General features: G+C 44.2%; 2 protein-coding genes across 9 annotated transcripts in view; one reads left to right on the forward strand and one right to left on the reverse strand.

Moving 5' to 3' along the window:
* USP28 (ubiquitin specific peptidase 28) overlaps positions 1-10,248 on the reverse strand; it is a 59,151-nt gene extending 48,903 nt beyond the window's left edge. For 5 of the 6 annotated variants that reach the window (XM_035008975.1, XM_035008971.1, XM_035008973.1 and 2 more), the window contains exon 1: positions 10,116-10,248. In XM_035008975.1, the coding sequence (XP_034864866.1) occupies positions 10,116-10,172 (57 nt within the window). In that variant the 5' untranslated portion in view covers positions 10,173-10,248. Of the gene's footprint in view, positions 1-9,316; positions 9,419-10,115 lie in introns of all 6 variants that reach the window. The other variant, XM_035008972.1, reaches the window with a different exon arrangement.
* A 363-nt stretch (positions 10,249-10,611) lies between these two features.
* HTR3B (5-hydroxytryptamine receptor 3B) overlaps positions 10,612-18,521 on the forward strand; it is a 52,669-nt gene continuing 44,759 nt past the window's right edge. The window contains exons 1-3 of one of the 3 annotated variants that reach the window (XM_035008981.1): positions 10,612-11,439; positions 12,445-12,648; positions 16,782-16,902. The gene's annotated coding sequence lies outside the window, so the exon portion shown is untranslated. Of the gene's footprint in view, positions 11,440-12,253; positions 12,649-16,781; positions 16,903-18,521 lie in introns of those variants that run through there. The other 2 variants (XM_035008980.1, XM_035008978.1) reach the window with 2 other exon arrangements.

Here is an 18,521-nt window from a genome sequence, read left to right on the forward strand (position 1 = left end):
GAAAACTAGGAACAGAAGAGAATTTCAACATGATAAAGTGCCTTTATTTAAAAAAAAAGAAAACTCACAGTGAGCATGATACTCAACAGTGAAAGACCAAAAGCCATCCCCCTAAAATCAGGAAAAGCCAAGGATGCCCACCTTCAGCAATGCTATTCAACGGTGTACTGGAAGTCCTGGCCAGAGCAGTTAGGCAAGTAAAATAAAAGGCATCCGAATTGGAAAGGAAAAAATACAACCATCTCTATTCACAGATGACAGGATATATAAAACCCCAAAGAATCTACAAGAGTTACTAGAGCTGATAAACACATTCAGCGAAGTTGATACAAGATCAACATGCAAAAATCAGCGGTTTCTATACAGCAGCAATGTATGATCTGAAAAGGAAATTAAAAAAAAAATTCTATTTATAATAGTATCCAGAAAAATAAAATATCTAGGAATAAATTTAACCAAGACTTGAACTCTGGAAAGCATGAAACACTGAGAAAAAAGCTAAAGGAAACCTAAATAAATGGAAAGATAGGTTGATGGATTGGAAGACTGGATTAGTCAAGGTTCTCCAGAGAAAAGAACAACAGGGTGTGTGTGTGTGCGCATGTGTGTGTGTGTAAATGAACCCTGTATTCCTAGTTTCCTGTCAGGGTGGCGGGGGAGAAGTAATTTGTTATAATGAATTGGCTCTTGCCACTATGGAGGCTGTAAGTCCTCAGCTCTTCAGCTGGCAAGGTGTAAACCCAGGAGAGCTGCATATGTAGTTCCAGGCTGAGGACAGGAGAAGACCAATGGCCCAGCTGAACAGTCAGGCAGGTGACATTCCCTCTTACTGAGCCTTTTTGTTCTATTCTGGTCTTCAATTGAGTGGATGAGGCCCACAGACATTAGAGAGGGCAATCTGCTTTACTCAGTCTACAATTCAAATCTTATTCAGAAGCACCCTTACAGAGACACCTAGAATGACATTTGACCAAATATCTGGGCATTGGGGCCCGATCTGACTGACACACAAAATTAACCATAACAAAACACTTAATATTGTTATACCCAAAGTGACCTACAAATTCAATGCAATCTCTGTCAAATTTCCAACAGCCATTTTTGCAGAAATGGAAACGCTGATCCTCAAATTCGTAAGGAATTTCAATGAGCCCTGACCAGCCAAAACAATATTGAAAAAGAACAAAGTTAGAGGACTCACACTTCGGGATTTCAAAAGTTATTAAAAAGCTACAGTAATCCTGCCAGTGTAATAATGCACAGAATTGTAATTGAGAATTTAGAAAAACCTATAATGTATGGTCAGTCAATCTCTGACAGTGGTGCCAAGACCACTTGATGGGGAAAAAATAGTCTCTTCCAAAAACGATGCTGGGGCGCCTGGGTGGCTCAGTTGGTTGGGCGACCGCCTTCGGCTCAGGTCATGATCCTGGAGTCCCGGGATCGAGTCCTGCATCAGGCTCCCCGCTCCGCAGGGAGTCTGCTTCTCCCTCTGACCCTCCCCCCTCTCATGTGCTCTCTCTCCCTCAAATAAATAAATAAAATCTTTAAAAAAAAAAAAAAAAAAACGATGCTGGGACAAGTAGACATTCACATGCAAAAGAATCAGCTTGGACCCCTATCTCTACAATACACAGAAACTAACCCAAAATGGATCAGTAACCTAAATATGTGAGCTAAAATGACAAAATTTTTTTTAAGATTTTATTTATTTATTTGAGAGAGCGAGAGAGAGGGAAAGAGAGCATGAGCTGGGGGAGGGGCAGAGGGAGAGGGAGAAGCAGGCTTCCCGCTGAGCAGAGAGCCCAATGCAGGGCTTGATCCCAGGACTCCGGGATCATGACCCGAGCCTAAGGCAGATGCTTAAATGACTGAGCCACCCAGGTGCCCCAAAACAACAAAACTCTTAAAAGAAAACATAGAGGCAAATCTTCATGATCTTGGATTTGGCAATGGATTCTTAGATATGGCACCAAAAGCATGAGCAACAGAAAAAAAATAGGTAAGCAGGGCTTCACCACAATTAAAAACTTTTGTGTATCAAAAAACATTATCAAGAAAATGAAATGACAACCTACAGGATGGGAGAAAATATTTCCAAATCATAAATCTGATAAAGGTCTAGTATCCAGATTACAACTCTTACAATTCAAACAACCAAAGACAAACAAATGCAATTCAAAAATGGGCAAAGGACTTGAACAGACATTTCTCCAAAGATGCCAATAAGCATTTGAAAAGATGCTCAACATGAGCCATTTGGAAAATGCAAATCAAAATCATGAGATACCCCTTCACACACATGAGGATAGCTGTTACAAAACAAAAATGGAAAATAACAAGTGTTTGGAGAGGATGGAGGTGGAGAAATTAAAACCCTTGTGCACTGCTGATGGGAATGTAAAATGGTGCACCTGCCGTGGAAAACAATTTGGCAGTTCCCCAAAACGTTAAAGACAGAATTACCATATGACCCAGCAATTCTATTTCTAGGAATATACCCAAAAGAGCTGGAAACAGGTACTCAAATGTTTGTACACGAATGTTCACAGCAGCACTATTTATAAGAGCCAAAAGGTGGCTATAACTCAAATGTCCACCAAAGGAAAAATGGATAAAATACACAAAGTGCAATATTACTCAGTCATTAAAAGGAATGAAGTACTGATAGATGCTACAACTTGGATGAAACTTGAAAACATTATACTAAGTAAAAGAAGCCAGACACAAAAGGTCACATATTGTATGATTCCACTTATATGGAATATCTAGAATAAGTCAATGGAGAGACAGCAGATCTGTGCTGCCAGAGGCTGGGCGAAGGAAGGAATAGGGAGTAACTGCTTCGTGGATATGGGTTTTCTTTTGGGGTTTTGAAAATGTTTTTAGAACTACACAGAGGTGGGCGCCTGGGTGGCTCAGTTGGTTAAGCGACTGCCTTCGGCTCAGGTCATGATCCTGGAGTCCCTGGATCGGGTCCCGCATCGGGCTCCCTGCTCGGCAGGGAGTCTGCTTCGTCCTCTGACCCTATCCCCTCTCGTGTGTTCTCTCTCTCTCATTCTCTCTCTCTCAAATAAATAAAATCTTTAAAAAAAAAAAAGAACTACACAGAGGTCACAATATCGTGAATATATATACTAAATGTCACTGGACAGGATACGTTAAAATAGTTAATTTGGGGGCGCCTGGGTGGCTCAGTCAGTTAAGCGTCTCTTATTTCCGCTCAGGTCATGATCTCAGGGTCGTGAGATTGAGCCCCGTGTTGGGCTCCATGCTGACTGTGGAGCCTGCTTAAGATTCTCTTTCCTAGGGCGCCTGGGTGGCTCAGTCGGTTAAGTGACCGAGTCTTGGTTTTGGCTTAGGTCATGATCTCAGGGTCGTAAGATCAAGCCCTACATTGGGCTCCGCACTCAGCACGGAGTCTGCTAAAGATTCTCTCTCTCCCTCCCACCCATGCTCTCTCTCTCTCTCTCAATCTCTCTCTCTAAAATAAATAAATAAATCTTAAAAAAAAAAAATTCTCTTTCTCTCTGCCTCTGCTCCTCCCCCCCGCTTGTGCTCTCTCTAAAAATAAAATAAAACTAAATGGTTAATTTTATATTATGTGAATGAAATCAAGAGAGATTTGTGCTTGCACATGCACACACACACACACACACACACCAAAAAAGAAAAAGGACAGCAGGGAAGTACTAACCTGGACAAGAGTATTAGAGAAAAAATATTTGTTTGGGATAACTCAAGTTTAAACTGACCACCAGCCATCATGCAGCATGCTGCCAGCCTGTACTCAGATCTTTTTTTTTTTTTTTTTTGAAGATTTATTTATTTATTTATTTGAGAGAGAGAGAGAGAGAGAGAATGCTCGTGTAAGCAGAGAGGGGCAGAGGGGGAGGGAAAGACAGAATCCTCAAGCAGACTCCCCACTGAGTGCGGAGTCCGACGTGGGGCTCGATCCCAGGACACCTGAGCCAAAACCAAGAGTTGGACGCTTAACCCACTGACCCACCCAGGCGCACCTACTCATGCAGATCTTTAATTTGGCTTTCTCTGTCTGGTATTTTGACCTCCCTTTCTATATAGAAAGCCTGGATAGTGGGAATAGTGCTACGGAGCATAGATCCCACGACACGTTAGCCTCTGAGTAAACCTCAACTTCCCAGGGCTTCAATTTCCACATCTGGAAAATAAAGTAAACCACAAGCTTTGGCAGCACTGGTATGACCATCAAATGAAGTCATGCGTTCAGGATTTGTTAGTGAAATGAAAACAACACAGAAATGTCAAATACTGGACCTGCCTGTCCAACAAAACTCGTCTAGAGATTGGGAGAAAACCACCTGCGCTATGGTTTTGGTGGGATCACTTACTAGCTGTACCACTGGGCAACTTCTACTTCCTCCTCACACTAAATTTAACTTCACAAGGTGGCTCTGTGGTGAGTTCAATGAGAACATACCTTAAAGCACATCCTACGTCATCAAGTGGCACTTGAGAAGTTTGGTTTTATTTTTTTTAATATTTTATTAATTTATTTGCTTAAGAGAGAGAGAGTGAGCATGAGCGGGGGGAGGAGCAGAGGGAGAGGGAGAAGCAGGGAGCCCGATGCAGGACTCAGTCCCAGGACCCCGGGATCATACCCGAGCCGAAGGCAGATGCTTAACCAACTGAGCCACCCAGGTCCATGAAAAGTCTGGTTTTAGAAAGGCACATGTTGGGGCACGTGGGTGGCTCCGTCGTTAAGCATCTGCCTTCGGCTCAGGTCATGATCCCAGGGTCCTGGGATCGAGCCCCGCATCGGGCTCCCTGCTCAGTGGGAAGCCTGCTTCTCACTCTGCCACTCCCCCTGCTTGTGTTCCCTCTCTCGCTGTCTCTCTCTCTGTCAAATAAATAAATAAAGTCTTTAAAAAAAAAAAAAAAGAAAGGCACATGTTCCAGGTAGAAAGTGGGAGTGGCTCGAAGTCCCAGCCCTGCTACTTAAGCATTCGAGCTTGAGTAAGTAAGCCATTTCCCATCTGCAACATGGAGCCCAACAGACTTTGATTTCAAATCTCATATTAGGCCCTTATAAGCTCTACTAGAGCTGAGTCTGAGTGTCCTCATCAGTCCTAAGACATAATAATTCATACCTTGCAGGATTTTTGTAAATATACAGAATGCACAGGCAAGTGCTTCGGGCCATACCCGGCACATGGCAGGTCCCATTATTACAGGTAGATATTCCCAGGCCTGTGGCAAAAGTCACTATGCAGCACATGGTTAGAGCCAAGGATGCAGATATGCAAGCACCACTTTTAACCAGCATTTGCAAATAGAGGAGGAGAAGTCATTTGCAAGTCGGGATTCCAGATGCAGATCTGGAAGAAGTTAGTAAAAGGAACATAACAGCCAAGAAAGCTAACAGGTTAGTCCTTAAGGAGAAGAAAGGCAGCAGAACCAGAGTAATACAGGTTCCAAATGTCCAAGGGAGAGAGTTCGGGAAGTAAGGCAGCTGTGCAGTGAGGGTACCAACAGGTCACTGTTTAAGAACCCCTTCAATACCCTCAAGTTGTAAGATGAGGAGGAGAAACTCAAACAGCTTTTCCAGGGCTAATTTTCCTAAGGACGCTGTAAAATCATGTAGCCAATTCGGAAGTGAGGGCCAACTACAGTACTTTTGTCTGTGATAAGACTGTGGCAAATGATTTGTTTTTAGGAAAGTTTTGGAAAGTTTTGGGTTTTATTGTTTTTGTTTTTAGTTTTTAGGAAAAAGCAGAACAATTGAAAGTAAGCAGGAATGAAGTCAAATGCCAAGATGAACATCAACCAAACAGGGGCGATGAGGAATCATCACATACAAAAGCATGAGACTGGGGCTTGAGTATCTGGGGCCTCTCTAAGGCCACAGATTTCATCAGAAGGTGGTTAGTCCCTGGTCACCTCCAAGAGATCAGTTTCATTCTCAAGAGACAAATACTGAAAGCCTACTATTGGCAAGGCTCTCGTCGGTGGCCCAGGGAATGCTGATCACATACAAACAGTCACTGCCCTACAACCCAACCTTCTGCTGCCTGGTCAGCCTCTCTGCATGCCTCTGGGCAACCAGCCCTCTACTAGTTGGAGCCTACACTGGTCCCCCACACCAACTCCTAACGGGGTTCTTGCCCTGAGGCTGCTGCCATAAGCTTTACGGGGCAACCTGGGAACCGATCTGCCTCAGTCTGGGGGCTGTGCCTCCTATCAGCCAAGAGCAAATCTTGCAAGGGTCTGTTTCCCAAGTTTTCCACAGTGAGTTGAAATTAAAATATAACTGAGAAAACACTTAAGAAAAGAAACAGATGGATTTAGAAAACTCTGGTCAAAAAATAAACAAAAGGAAGGTGCTGGGTGAGGTCAACAGGTGGGCAGGGCAGAAGTCGATGTTGTTGCTGTTTTGTTGGAGGACTGGGGACACGTGTGCATAGCTAAAGGGAAAGTGGGAATTCTGCACAGTAGGACAGAGCTTCTCAAAGTCATCACCCAGGGATGTTATCCAAAGGCAAGCTGCGATTCAATAGGTCCAGGTTGGAGGCCCAAACCATGGTGCGGTGATTTGTGGAGCCTGTTTAGTTCCTTGGTATAAATACTCCCACCATGATGATTTCAAGCTACCAACATGAGGTCACTGGACACAGAGTTGGGAAGAGATGCACACATTCAGCTGGAAAGGCAGTACAAGCTGGCCCCAGCACACCCAAATCTCTCCATTTCCAACAAGCTCCTGGGTGATGCAGATGCTGCTGGTCCACGGACCATATTTTGAGTCTCAAGAGAACAGAAGACAATGAAGGTGTCTGGGGCTTAGGCCAGAATAAAGGAAATGTGAGATAAATGAGAAGAGCGAAGAGAGACATCACTTAGCTCAGGGTTTCTCGAGCTCAGCACTGTTGACATTTGGGGCCAGATAACTGTTTTGGGGGCCTATCCTGTACATCATAGAAGGTTCAGCAGCATTCCTGGCTTCCACCCACTGAGGCCAGTACATCCTCCTCCAGCCATCACGATCCAAAAGCTCTCCAGACAGCACGGATCTGGAGTCATCTCTAAGAAATAAAGGAAGAAGGGAAGGGTGGTACCTCTTACACCGAGAAAAAAGAGATAATGAAGAGGAAAAACAAAAGGAAAGAACATAAGACATCTCCTTACAAAAACAAAAACCACCCCATCTCTTTTGATAGTAGCAGGCTCAGCCAAGTAGAAAAGAAACTATATATTTAGAAAGAATGCAGGGAGGATTGAGTTTAAAACATCAGGAGAGTTCTGGAGGGTCAAAGAAAGGTTCTGACCTAAGACAATGGGTCCATTGACTAAGAAGTAGGATCAAGGCCATCTTGGGCTCTTAGACTGGAATAGCTTGGGTTCAATCCTGGCTGTACCATTTACTAGGTGGGTGATCTTGGGCAAATTGTTTAGCAAATATAAGCCTTCCTATATGAAAACTTCATGGAGTTGTCGTAAGTCCTGAGATAATACGGGTTAAGTTCTGAGCACAGGGTCTGACATATACTACATGCTCAATTAACGTTAGCTCCTACTATGACCAGCATCATTATTTTCCTTAAAAAACATCTGCTTCACTTGGCTCCTGCTTACATTTCTTCGATGAAATATAACACATGGAAGATCTTGCCTGGCGAGGCGTTACTTGTCACTGCTTTTTACAAATATTGTACTCCTTGTGTGAGCAGAAACTGTTTGCAGCTGAAGAGGCATTAAAGTTGTGAGAGCCAACCAAGCACTGATTGGCTGATGTTCCAAAAATCACAACTAACGAGACAAGGTAAACGCGAATGAAAAGCCAATAAATCAAGAGAAAGCAAAAAGGACATTAAATTTTCACTGAAACTGGCAGGTTCTCATAGGGCTCCAGTTAGCGTCAGGAACATGTGATGAATCCTCAGGCAGCTGCCAAGGATGACAGGTTTATAAGAACCAACCTGACTTCAAGTTGTTTATCCTACAGTAACAGTAAATGTTGCTGCTGGTTTTTATCTAAGTCAAGAGCTGATTAAACCACAGAAACCTGTCTGTAAGAATCTCTGTAGATGTTCGAATTATCTGTCTGCAGTCTGGGATGTTTAGCGATATCACAAAGTACCTTCTTTCAGACTCTAGGACATCCTGAGAACATATTCCAAGGGTGCTGCATTTTTCTCACTAAAATTCTTGGGAGGCTATAAAGGGTTCTGTCTGTCCCGTGCACAACTGACCAATAAGGGAAGGGCAGCATTCTAGGTTTTAAATAGCTTCTGAGTGTCAGGGGAGGATAGCTCTTCTCAACCAGAACAATTAAAAACCCTTTAAGGGAAATGCAGAGTGCTTCAGAGAACATGAATAGAGTCCATTCTAACATGAAACTCATCAAGATGAGGAAGTTATTAAAATCTTTCCTCTGTGATGTGAAAGGTACTTTCCCTAGATAAGATTCCTTCAACCTAGCCTAATATCAAGCATTTTCATTAGCAAAAACAAAAGGGGCAAACATTATCAAGCATTCCAAGCTTATCGGCTGTCTGTATGGGGCGAATCACTGGGAAGAACAGTGAATGTCATCACTCTGCAGGTGGCCAGGAGTCAGGGTACTCCAGCCAGCCACAGCCAACCCCAGTTCCAAGTTTTCCCAAAATAGCTATGACTTACATACAAGTGCTCATCAAACACCTCACATACAAACCCTCTGAGTGCTGAGAGAGTGGTCACTACTCACACTGTGGCAGAGGTAAACCAAGATGCTGTTGATGAACAGGCGCACGGTCCCCGAACAAATTTAAATATGACCTACTCTCCCTTAAAATAGCCTCTTCTCTAAATCAACACAACTATCTCAAAACTCGGATTTTTCCCACCTGTTTCGAAGTCACCGTCCTAAAAACAAATAGAAATGACCGTGAAACCAGAGAAAATCCTGACTCAGATTCCAATAGGTATTTGTGAACACCTAACAACAGCATCTCCATTAGAAATCGGCAGCACGTGAAGTACCATCCGTGTTACTTTCATTTTGGTGCCCAGGACCTGGAGGAGATTAGAAAGGAGATGTGTTCACTATACACCACGGGTCTCCTGTGAGCAGGAAAAGAATAAACAGGCACAAAAGGTGTCCCACGTGGAGGTATCTGACAGCTTTGTATGATAAATATGTTAATGAAATTCCTCATTTCCAGACTCTCACTGTAATACTTGGCACAAGTCTCCCATTCGGTCTCGAAAAAGCACGGCAGTTGAGGGGTGAGGAGGTGGTGTTAAGTTCTAACTTTCCAAAGTAACATTAGAAGACATTCTCAAATTGCCCACTTACCAAGTTTCTACACACGGCATTATCAGCCTTTTGATTTTCTCCCAAACCAGTGTTTCACTCTCACCAACTTAGCCCAGAAATCCTTGTATTGATTTCAATCTCCTTAGATAATAGAAACAGGAAGGCATTTATGAGAATACCTTCTATTCAACGCGCTGTTTCCCTCCTTAAAAATCTACTGATGAATGCACCGGGCAGGCTGCTCGCAGTTTATTTAAAAAAGAAAGAAAGAAAGAAAAGAAAAAAAGCGGGGGTGCTGGGGTAAGGGAAGGCAGGGAGTGGTAAACAGGACCCCTGGTCTTTCACAAGGTGTTGATCAATCTCGGCTTTAAGTCAGGTAAGTTCGGTCTGCTTTAGAGTTTAGAACAGTACTGCCATAAAAGGGACTTAAAACCAAAAACCACAAAGCCCAGCTAAGCTGCCCTCTTTGGAAGTTTCTCACCCAGGTCAGGGCCCAAGGGCGCTCCCCCTAAAGACCCCTGATGCACACCACCCCGCGTCCTGCCCTTTATAGCCGGCTCTCCAAAATACCTACTCCCCCCGAACTTCAGCTCGCCCGGGACCCGAGCCCTGCGAAGACCTCAGCCCCCTCCCGGGCGCCCCGCCCCCGCCCCCGCCCCCGCCCAGCCAGCCCCGGCGCCCTCCGCAGCCCCCTCCCGCCCCGCGCCCCGCGCCCCGCAGCCCCGCAGCCCCGCAGGCCCGCCCGGGCCCCGCGCCGCTCCGGCCCGCGCCCCGCAGCCCCCTCCCCTCCCGGGACCCCGAGCCACCCCCGGCGCCCGCCCGCCGCCGCGGGGCCCACCGAGCCGTGTCGGTCGCCTGCTCCGGCCGCGTCGTCCTGCTGCAGCTCCGCAGTCATGGCCGAGGCGCCCCTCCGCGGGTCATCCGGCTCCCGCCGCCGCCGCCAGCCCAGCCTCGCAGAGGGAGGAGGAGGTGGAGGCGGAGGAGGAGAAAAAGGAGGAGGAGGAGGAGGAGGAGGAGGCCCCGCCCCGCCCTCCGCCCCGTTCGGGCCCCGCCTCCGCCCCAGAGCGCGCCGGAGGCTCAGCCCACATGCCCCGCCCCCGGCCTGCGCGCGCACGCAAGGCGCGCGGCCGAGGGCCGAGAGGTGCTGCGTGCTCCCGCGCACGCCGGGCTCGGAACCCGCGCGGGTCACGTGACCGCAGGCCCCGCCCGCGGCTAACGGTCAGTGGCACCGCCCCGGGACGTTTGCGTTCCGAGCTGTTGGCGCCCAGGAAATGGTCCTGGAAAGCGCGGGAGCTGCGCGGGCAAGTCCGCTTCTCGGCGCTCTGCGCTCAGAACCCACTCATCTGTGGGACTCGCTGCCGCCGCAAGCCTGCCCGCAGAGGAGCTAAAACTGCTCTCCGCCTGGGAACCTGTCTGGGGGCCGCGCACTGGAAGCTTTCCCACCTGGCCGCGCAGCCGCCTGGAAGTCCGGCGACAGGAAGGACTGCTGTCGTCCTCAAGGACGGGCGGAGGCTGAGCGCTGCGGTCTTTAACCCGACGGACCAGACCTTCTAAGCGGGGATGCCCGGCGTGGTACCCCAACACCCCCGGGCACGGGGAGCAACAGTTGCCGAGTTGTCCCATTTTCGGTTTTCTGCAGTTCCAACCACAGTTCTGTCCTATTTCGTTAAGTTTGAGCCAGATGCTATGACGGCATGTTAAGAGCTAAGATGACCCCCCCCCCGGCACCACACCTGAAATTGTATTTTCAACAATTTGGTGGAAATTTTAAATGTTTCACATTTGTGCACATGTATCACGACGGCAATCCAGTCGGCACCCTTTGTCCCCAGTGTATGTGGAGGCCGGGTGTGGAGGAGCCTCTTTTAGGGGTAGGGTTATACCATTTTCCTGGCCCAGGGTCCCCGGCAGCGCCTTGGGTGTGAATTTGATACGGAGGGTGGCCTTTCCTGTGCGCCTGGCATTGTTGTCCGTGAGATTGTGATGTTTCAGCTGCAGGGCTTTCTAGCCTGCAAGTGAGCACAGCTGTGGCTCGAGGAAACAGGGAGGGCGCAGGGGCAGCTCCCCTGGAGGAGGAGACGTGGTGCTCTCCGGAGCCCGGGCCATGGCTCCCGCTCCTTCTTTCCTACCTGGAGACGCAGAGGTGCCCCTTTTCCTGGCAGGTAAACCGGCAGAGTGATCAGAATCTTGCACGTTCAACAGGTTGACTGTGTGTGTGTGTCTGATGGTTGCTGGACTTTTACGTTTGTCTTGGCCTTTTTTTTTTTTCCATGAGTAATCAAAAGCTGTGCTCCTGGCCTCAGTTCAGGGGTCATTGCAAAACAAGTTGATTTCTCAGTCTGGCTTACTTAGAGCATTGCATACTTCTAAATTACTAGAAAGTTCTATTTCTGTGTGTCTCCACCGTGTCTCAGGCAACTCTTGTTTGTCTTTGCACATTCATTTTAGGAAAGTGCGTATTTAATGTGAGTAAATGGGGTGGAAACCTGTAACTTACTCGTGAAAATTTCCTTAAAAGGCCACCAGAGACCACTTACACCCGTATTTCTGCAACAGATAGATACAGGCCGTTTGATAAATATAGGCCCCTGAATTTTGATTAAGCGTCATTCTGCTATGTGATTCTAAACAGAACTCCAGATCTAATATATGTGATAAAATCAATTTGAGGGCTCTGGATCTCATAAATCCTCTTAGCCTCCTTGGGCTTAACTACCACCTGATCTTGGACATGGTAATCAGCTAGAAACACCCTGTCCAACCAGAGTATTTCACGACCAATCTACGTCAGTGCTTGGCCATCAGTTGGCAAGTTTCAGGGTGATCAAATATCAAAAGTGGACATCATGGAACATGTGCTGTCGCCAAAGAAAATCCCTTCTTATTCCTCCTTAAAACCCATACATGAAGGTTCCAGAATAATTACATTATTAGCTGATAATCATGTCAAGAGTGTTCAGGAAAATAAACAATATTAATAAGGAACAATAGCAAGTAATTGACATATTTAAAAAGGGAATAGTTTTCAGAGTATTTTCCTGATGAAGAAATTGAATTTTTTTTTCTTTTTCTGGAAATTTGTCCCCATGCTGTTTCTTTTTCTGAGTCAATGAATTTATATTTTTGCTTCTGGTTTACTCACACCCGAAATATAGTTTGTATTATAGCAAACTGATCCCATTTCAGTGTTATTGCATACTTGTGTGGAGCTTGTGTGGGATAAATGACAATGAAGAGGAAGCCTTAGGAAGAGAATAAAGGGCAAAGAAGGATATGTATACTTCTGTTCTCTGCCTCACTCTGTAACTAGTGCTTGCCACTGGCTTTGGAGGAACTGGATCTGAAAGCTGAAGGCTGAGGCTGATGGACAGGTAGGACTGTTCTTTGAGCTATGGATTCCTTCCAGGAATGATGGAGTCAGAAATGTCCTTATGTAAGGGCCAGCTTCTTAGCAGTAGGAAAATGGCCTTTCTCACTATTTAGGAAAGAATATGGATATTTCTGGGGCGCCTGGGTGGCTCAGTCGTTAAGCGTCTGCCTTCGGCTCAGGTCATGATCCCAGGGTCCTGGGATCGAGCCCCGCATCGGGCTCCCTGCCCCGCGGGAAGCCTGCTTCTCCCTCTCCCACTCCCCCTGCTTGTGTTCCTACTCTCGCTGTCTCTCTCTGTCAAATAAATAAAATCTTAAAAAAAAAAAAAAGAATATGGATATTTCTGTTATAACCCCTAGATTAAGGAATTAGATGATATACAAGGTTAAATTATAGGTGTTAATAAAGTGTTTCAGAAAAGGTTACCTTTGGCTACTTGAAAAGTAAATGCATTTCTAGCCTTCCTGAAATGTATACTGTAGGCAAATGTAGTTTGTGGAGAATCAAAACAACTTTCACTAAAGTGAGTGAGTTCATTTCCATTTTAGAGGTATTTGGCCTTGGTATTGAAAATAACAACCTCCCGTCCCCTTCTTTTTGTTTCTCTGGAAAATATAAACAAACACTAAAACATAACAACAAACCCTCTTAAAATCTGTTTTCTTCAGAATTCATAAAAATCTTTAACTCGTGGGAGTCAGTTTTCCTTTTATAAGAAGGTGAAAATAACCTTAGCCTCCAGATTGAAAGGTGATAATAAAATAGAGAACCAGAAATAAGCCCATTTCTTCAAACTTGATTTTTGACAGCATTGTAGACCAATGGGCATAGGACAGATTTTTAACAAATGGTGCTCAGACAGCTAGTTTTCCATATAAAAAATTAATTTTGGACTCTTACATCATAAATAGAAATCAGTTTTAGGTGGATTAAAGACTTGAATGTAAAAATCAAAATTGAAAAATTTTAAAACACTCAGTTGGAAAATATATTTTGAGGTCAAGGGTACTTTCTTAAATCAGATGCAAAAAGTACAGTCCATAGAAGACAAGATCGATAACTTCAATTATGTTAAAATTAAGAATTTCTGTTCATCGGGGCGCCTGGGTGGCTCAGTCGTTAAGCGTCTGCCTTCGGCTCAGGTCATGATCCCAGGGTCCTGGGATCGAGCCCCGCATCGGGCTCCCTGCCCCGCGGGAAGCCTGCTTCTCCCTCTCCCACTCCCCCTGCTTGTGTTCCCTCTCTCGCTGTGTCTCTCTCTGTCAAATAAATAAATAAAATCTTTAAAAAAAAAAAGAATTTCTCTTTATCAAAAGGTGCCATAAAAAGAAGAAAATATCCACAAACTGGGAGAAAATATTTGCAACACATATGTGTAACTGATAACATTTTAGTATCTAGAACAAAATTTCCATACTTTGGCACTGGTAACATACTGGGGCAGATAATTCCTTGTTTTGGGGGCTGTCCTGCGCATTGTAGGATGTTTAGCATCATTTCTGGCCCCTCACTACTAGATGCCGGTAGCTCTCCGCTACCCACCCATAACCATCAAAAATGTCTCCAGACATTGCTAAATGTTTCTTAAATAGCAAATTCTCTTCCAGTTGAGAACCACCTATCTAAACTAGGTGAAAAACCCTTACGAAAGAGACAGTGCAATTGAAGAAAGAGCCAAAGGCTTCTGTAGGTACTTCACAGAGAAGGAAACTCAAGCATATGAAAAGATTCTAAACTCACCAATAACCAGGAACACAGGAATGAAAACCACAAAGATGCCATGTCATGCATACGATTGACAAAAATTTTAAGATACCACAATAACAACTGTTGGCAAGAACATGAAGCAACGGGAGAACACCTGTATGCTGTTTGGTATTGTAAATTAGCACAACCACTTTGGAAAACAGTTTGACATCAAGTACTAAAGTCTGAAGTCGTGCATGCCTCACAGCCAGCACTTCCTAAGGAATATCCTAGAAAAGTTCTTAAACATTGTTACCAGGACATACATACAGAAATGTTTGTAACACTTTTAATAGCAGATGAATGGGAATCAACCTAAACATATCAACAGTAAAACTAATCAACTTTTTGTGTCGTCATTCAATGGAAATGTATACAGCACTTAAACTGAATGAATTACAGCCATGCAATATCATGGATGAATCTCAGGAACATAGTGTTGTAGGGTAAAAACACATCACAGAAGATGGCATACAATATGATTCCATTTGTACAAATTACAAAAATTGTCAAATAATATATTGTCTAGGAAGATAAACACATGGTTAAACTACTAATAAGAGCCTGAATGTTATAAACACAAAATCTGGACTAGAAGCTCTGAGGGAAAGGAAGGGGAAGGGAAGGGAGGAGAAGGGACGTATAGGGGAATTTACAGATATTGGTAATGCTCTATTTTCATAAATCAAGTGGTAGATATATGAGGGTTCATCATATCATTTTACATACATTTTATTAACTGCTTAATAAAACATTGAAAGAACATTATTCTAAAATTAAGATCAAAAGCATACAATCTTCACTCTAATAATGTTTCTGTGCCTTCCAAAAATACAGAAAAACACAAGTCTCTGTAGTTTACAAAGATTACTCTTTTATGCTGGGTGATGCATGAGGCAGAGATTTAACATTCTGTCCTAATAAGTAGAAATTATAATTTGACTATCTTCAAGATAAATGAAAAATATTACCATTTCATTTTATGCAAATTGTGCCAAAAATCCAGATTTTAGGTGATGCCCAATGAGTTAGAAAGTCATTTTATAAAACATTTTCCCTTTTAGCTTCTAGATTTGGGGAAAGACTTCTGTGTCAAAGTTGGGGCCTCCTACAGAAACCAGAAATATGCTTTAAGATAAAAGCCAGAAAGCTACCCAGGAAAAGCAAATAGAAACTTGTATAATGCAGTAAATACTGGAGCATAAATTGGAACTTAAGGTGACTTAATTTTTCACCCTAGACACCACTGAAGCGAAAAATCATTCTCAAAATATCAGAATTTGAAAAAATAGGTGAGGCAAGAGTAGCTAATACAAACTTGCCTTCAGAAATGCAAATGTTTTTACTGATCTGATACTTGACTCTGGAAGAAAAGAACATTTTTAGAGGAAGTAATAACTTTACTGAGCATTTATAGGCTAGGTGGTGTTCTGAGAACTTTGCATTTATGAACTCATCCTCACAATACCCTATGAAGTAAGTGCTATTATTATTAATACCTCGTTTACAAATGAGGAAACCACTACAGAAAGGTTAAATACTTTGCCCAAGATTTTTCTACTAATAAAGACAGAGCCATGATTCTAAGCTAAACAGTCTAGCTTTCTCTCTATAGGCCAAGGTAAAAAAATAGGATTCTGGATGAATAACTAGAAGAAACAGCCCGTAAAGATTTCTCTGAGGAGGTGCCATTTGAACAGTGTTGACAAAGGCAGAGGAAGCTGTGTAAGACAATGGGAGTCTTGGCGCTCCATCAAAGACTAGTTATAGGTGGAGTAACACAGGTCCCAGTTTGCCTGGGGCACTTACAGTTTACCCCTGTTTTCCCAGCACGATTATTAGTAGCTTCCCCTTTCTCAAACTTCTAGGTTTGGATGATAAATTGTATGGCCATTTTACTTACGGAGTTTATCTTGAGTGTAAGCAATTCCTAGAGAATCCCACCAAAGTCTTTGAGGTATAGCTAAAATGCAAATCTCTAGCCAAGTCTGATAAGTATGCCTCATTAACAAGAATCGGTTAATCTGTTTCTAAAGAACACAGCCAGGGGGAATAGAGGGCACCCCACTGAAAGTGCATGGGATCACTGCCTTGAGTCCCATGCCCTTAAGGGACGGTAGCTTTTTCAGTTTTGTAAACCAACTTCTATGGCCTTTAAGGCCTACAGGTGCCTGGGAGCCATCCCTGGAGAATTGGAGGCAATGTAGAGTTAAAAGGAGGGAAAATCTTTGATGGTCTCTGCCAGAGGGGCAGAAGTTGAATGGGGGTTTTCCAACCCCTTGGGAGAAAAGAGTTTAGAGTTTCGGACCTGGGATGTTGAAGGTAAGAACTTTAAAATTCTGAAACAGTCGTTTGTTGTAGTATTTATTGTCTCCTCTACTTCTCCAGAGTAAAAAGAAACTTGAAACCAAAGGAACAGGGTGCTGAATAGATCATCTGGACTCTTCAGCCATTTTTGTGAGGAGCTACAACCCTATAGAGGGGGTGTCAGTTGCTTTAAGGAGTACAGGTAAGTATCGCGTTCCCCGAGCAGGCCGTTCAGAGAGTTGGTCTGTCCGTGCAAAACCAAGTGCTCTAGTACCAAGGAGTAAAAAAGATTTAGAAAAGTACTTAGCTTAAAATTATTAGTCGTGTTATTTGAAGTAGATGATTCTCAACTTTTATTCCTACCTCATGAAAAGACAAGAAGTGATCCCAATAATTATTGTTGTATGTTAAATCTCATCATTTCATTGGCAAGACAAAGAGAATGGGACAATGGCAAAACCAACACTGACTTGATCATGGTGAGTAGGTCCATGATCTGGTTATAAGCTCATTGGGAGAACATGATGAAAATATTTTCAACGTTATGAAGTGACACTTAAATAGGTTTTGATTTTTACAAAAACTAAATCTGCATTGCTCAAACTGGATAGGATAAAGAGCCCCTTTTCTATCACTCTGTGACATTACCGAGTAAGCCTACACGTTCAGATCAGATTCTAAAGATTCCTGGGGGGAGGCTTCTTGAAACCAAAGTTTAACAGAAGTGACATTTTTGTTTCTTTTCTTGGCTAGGAATTCATTCTCAGTATTTAACCATACTAGAAAAGCTATGACATAACTTTTGGCTTTTTCACCCATGTACATACATTAGTTAGGAATCTCTGTGTTGGTTATCATAAAAACGAAAAATCTGGGGGCACCTGGGTGGCTCAGTCAGTTAAGCGTCTTTTTTTTTTTTTTTTTTTTTTAAGATTTTGTTTAGTTATTTGATAGAGAGAGACACAGTGAGAGCTGGAACACAAGCAGGGGAGTGGGAGAGGGAGAAGCAGGCTTCCCGTGGAGCAGGGAGCCCAATGTGGGGCTCGATCCCAGGACCCTGGGACCATGACCTGAGCCGAAGGCAGACGCTTAACGACTGAGCCACCCAGGCGCCCCAGCATCTGACTCTTGATCTAAGCTCAGGTCTTGATCTTGGGGTCCTAGGTTTGGGCCTCGCATTGGGCTCCATGCTGGACGTGGAGCCTACTTAAAAAAATAAACACTAAGGGCCCCTGGATGGCTCAGTTGGTTGAGTGTCCGACTCTTGATTTCAGCTCAGGTCATGACCTCAGGGTCTTGAAATCAAGCCCCGTGTGGGGCTCTGCACTCCGAAGGGAGTCTGCTGAAGAGTCTCTCTCTCTTCCTCTCCCTCTGCCCCTATCCCCCCAACGCTCGCACGCTCTCTCTTTCTCTAAAGTAAATAAATCTTAAAAAAAAAAAAAAAAGAGTCAGAACACAGAAGAAAGGTCTGACAAGGGGTGTGTGCCCCAGTTTTGCAGCTTTACTCAGGCAACAGGCCATAGTCACAGCATGACAGGAGGTGGTGGAAGTGCTGATAGAAAATCAAGCAGGCTTCTGGCCTGAGAAACCAAACTAGAGGTTAGGACAAATACATTCACCCAAAAGCAAGGAGGGAATTGTGAAAAGGAGAGAGGTAGAGAAAAGGATCCCTAGGTTTTTGTGCAGATTCTACCCAAGTCTCTGGCTGACCCTTCTACTATAGACGCAAAGCACCTCAAAAAGGACAAAAGAAATCAGATGAGCTCTGAGCCGTTGCCTACATCCAAAAGAGGCTGTTCTCAGTTTGAGTCTCACCAAATT

This window comes from Mirounga leonina, unplaced genomic scaffold (assembly GCF_011800145.1).
Source record: "Mirounga leonina isolate KUSES-001 unplaced genomic scaffold, KU_Mleo_1.0 Mir_153, whole genome shotgun sequence".
Taxonomy (NCBI): domain Eukaryota; kingdom Metazoa; phylum Chordata; class Mammalia; order Carnivora; family Phocidae; genus Mirounga; species Mirounga leonina.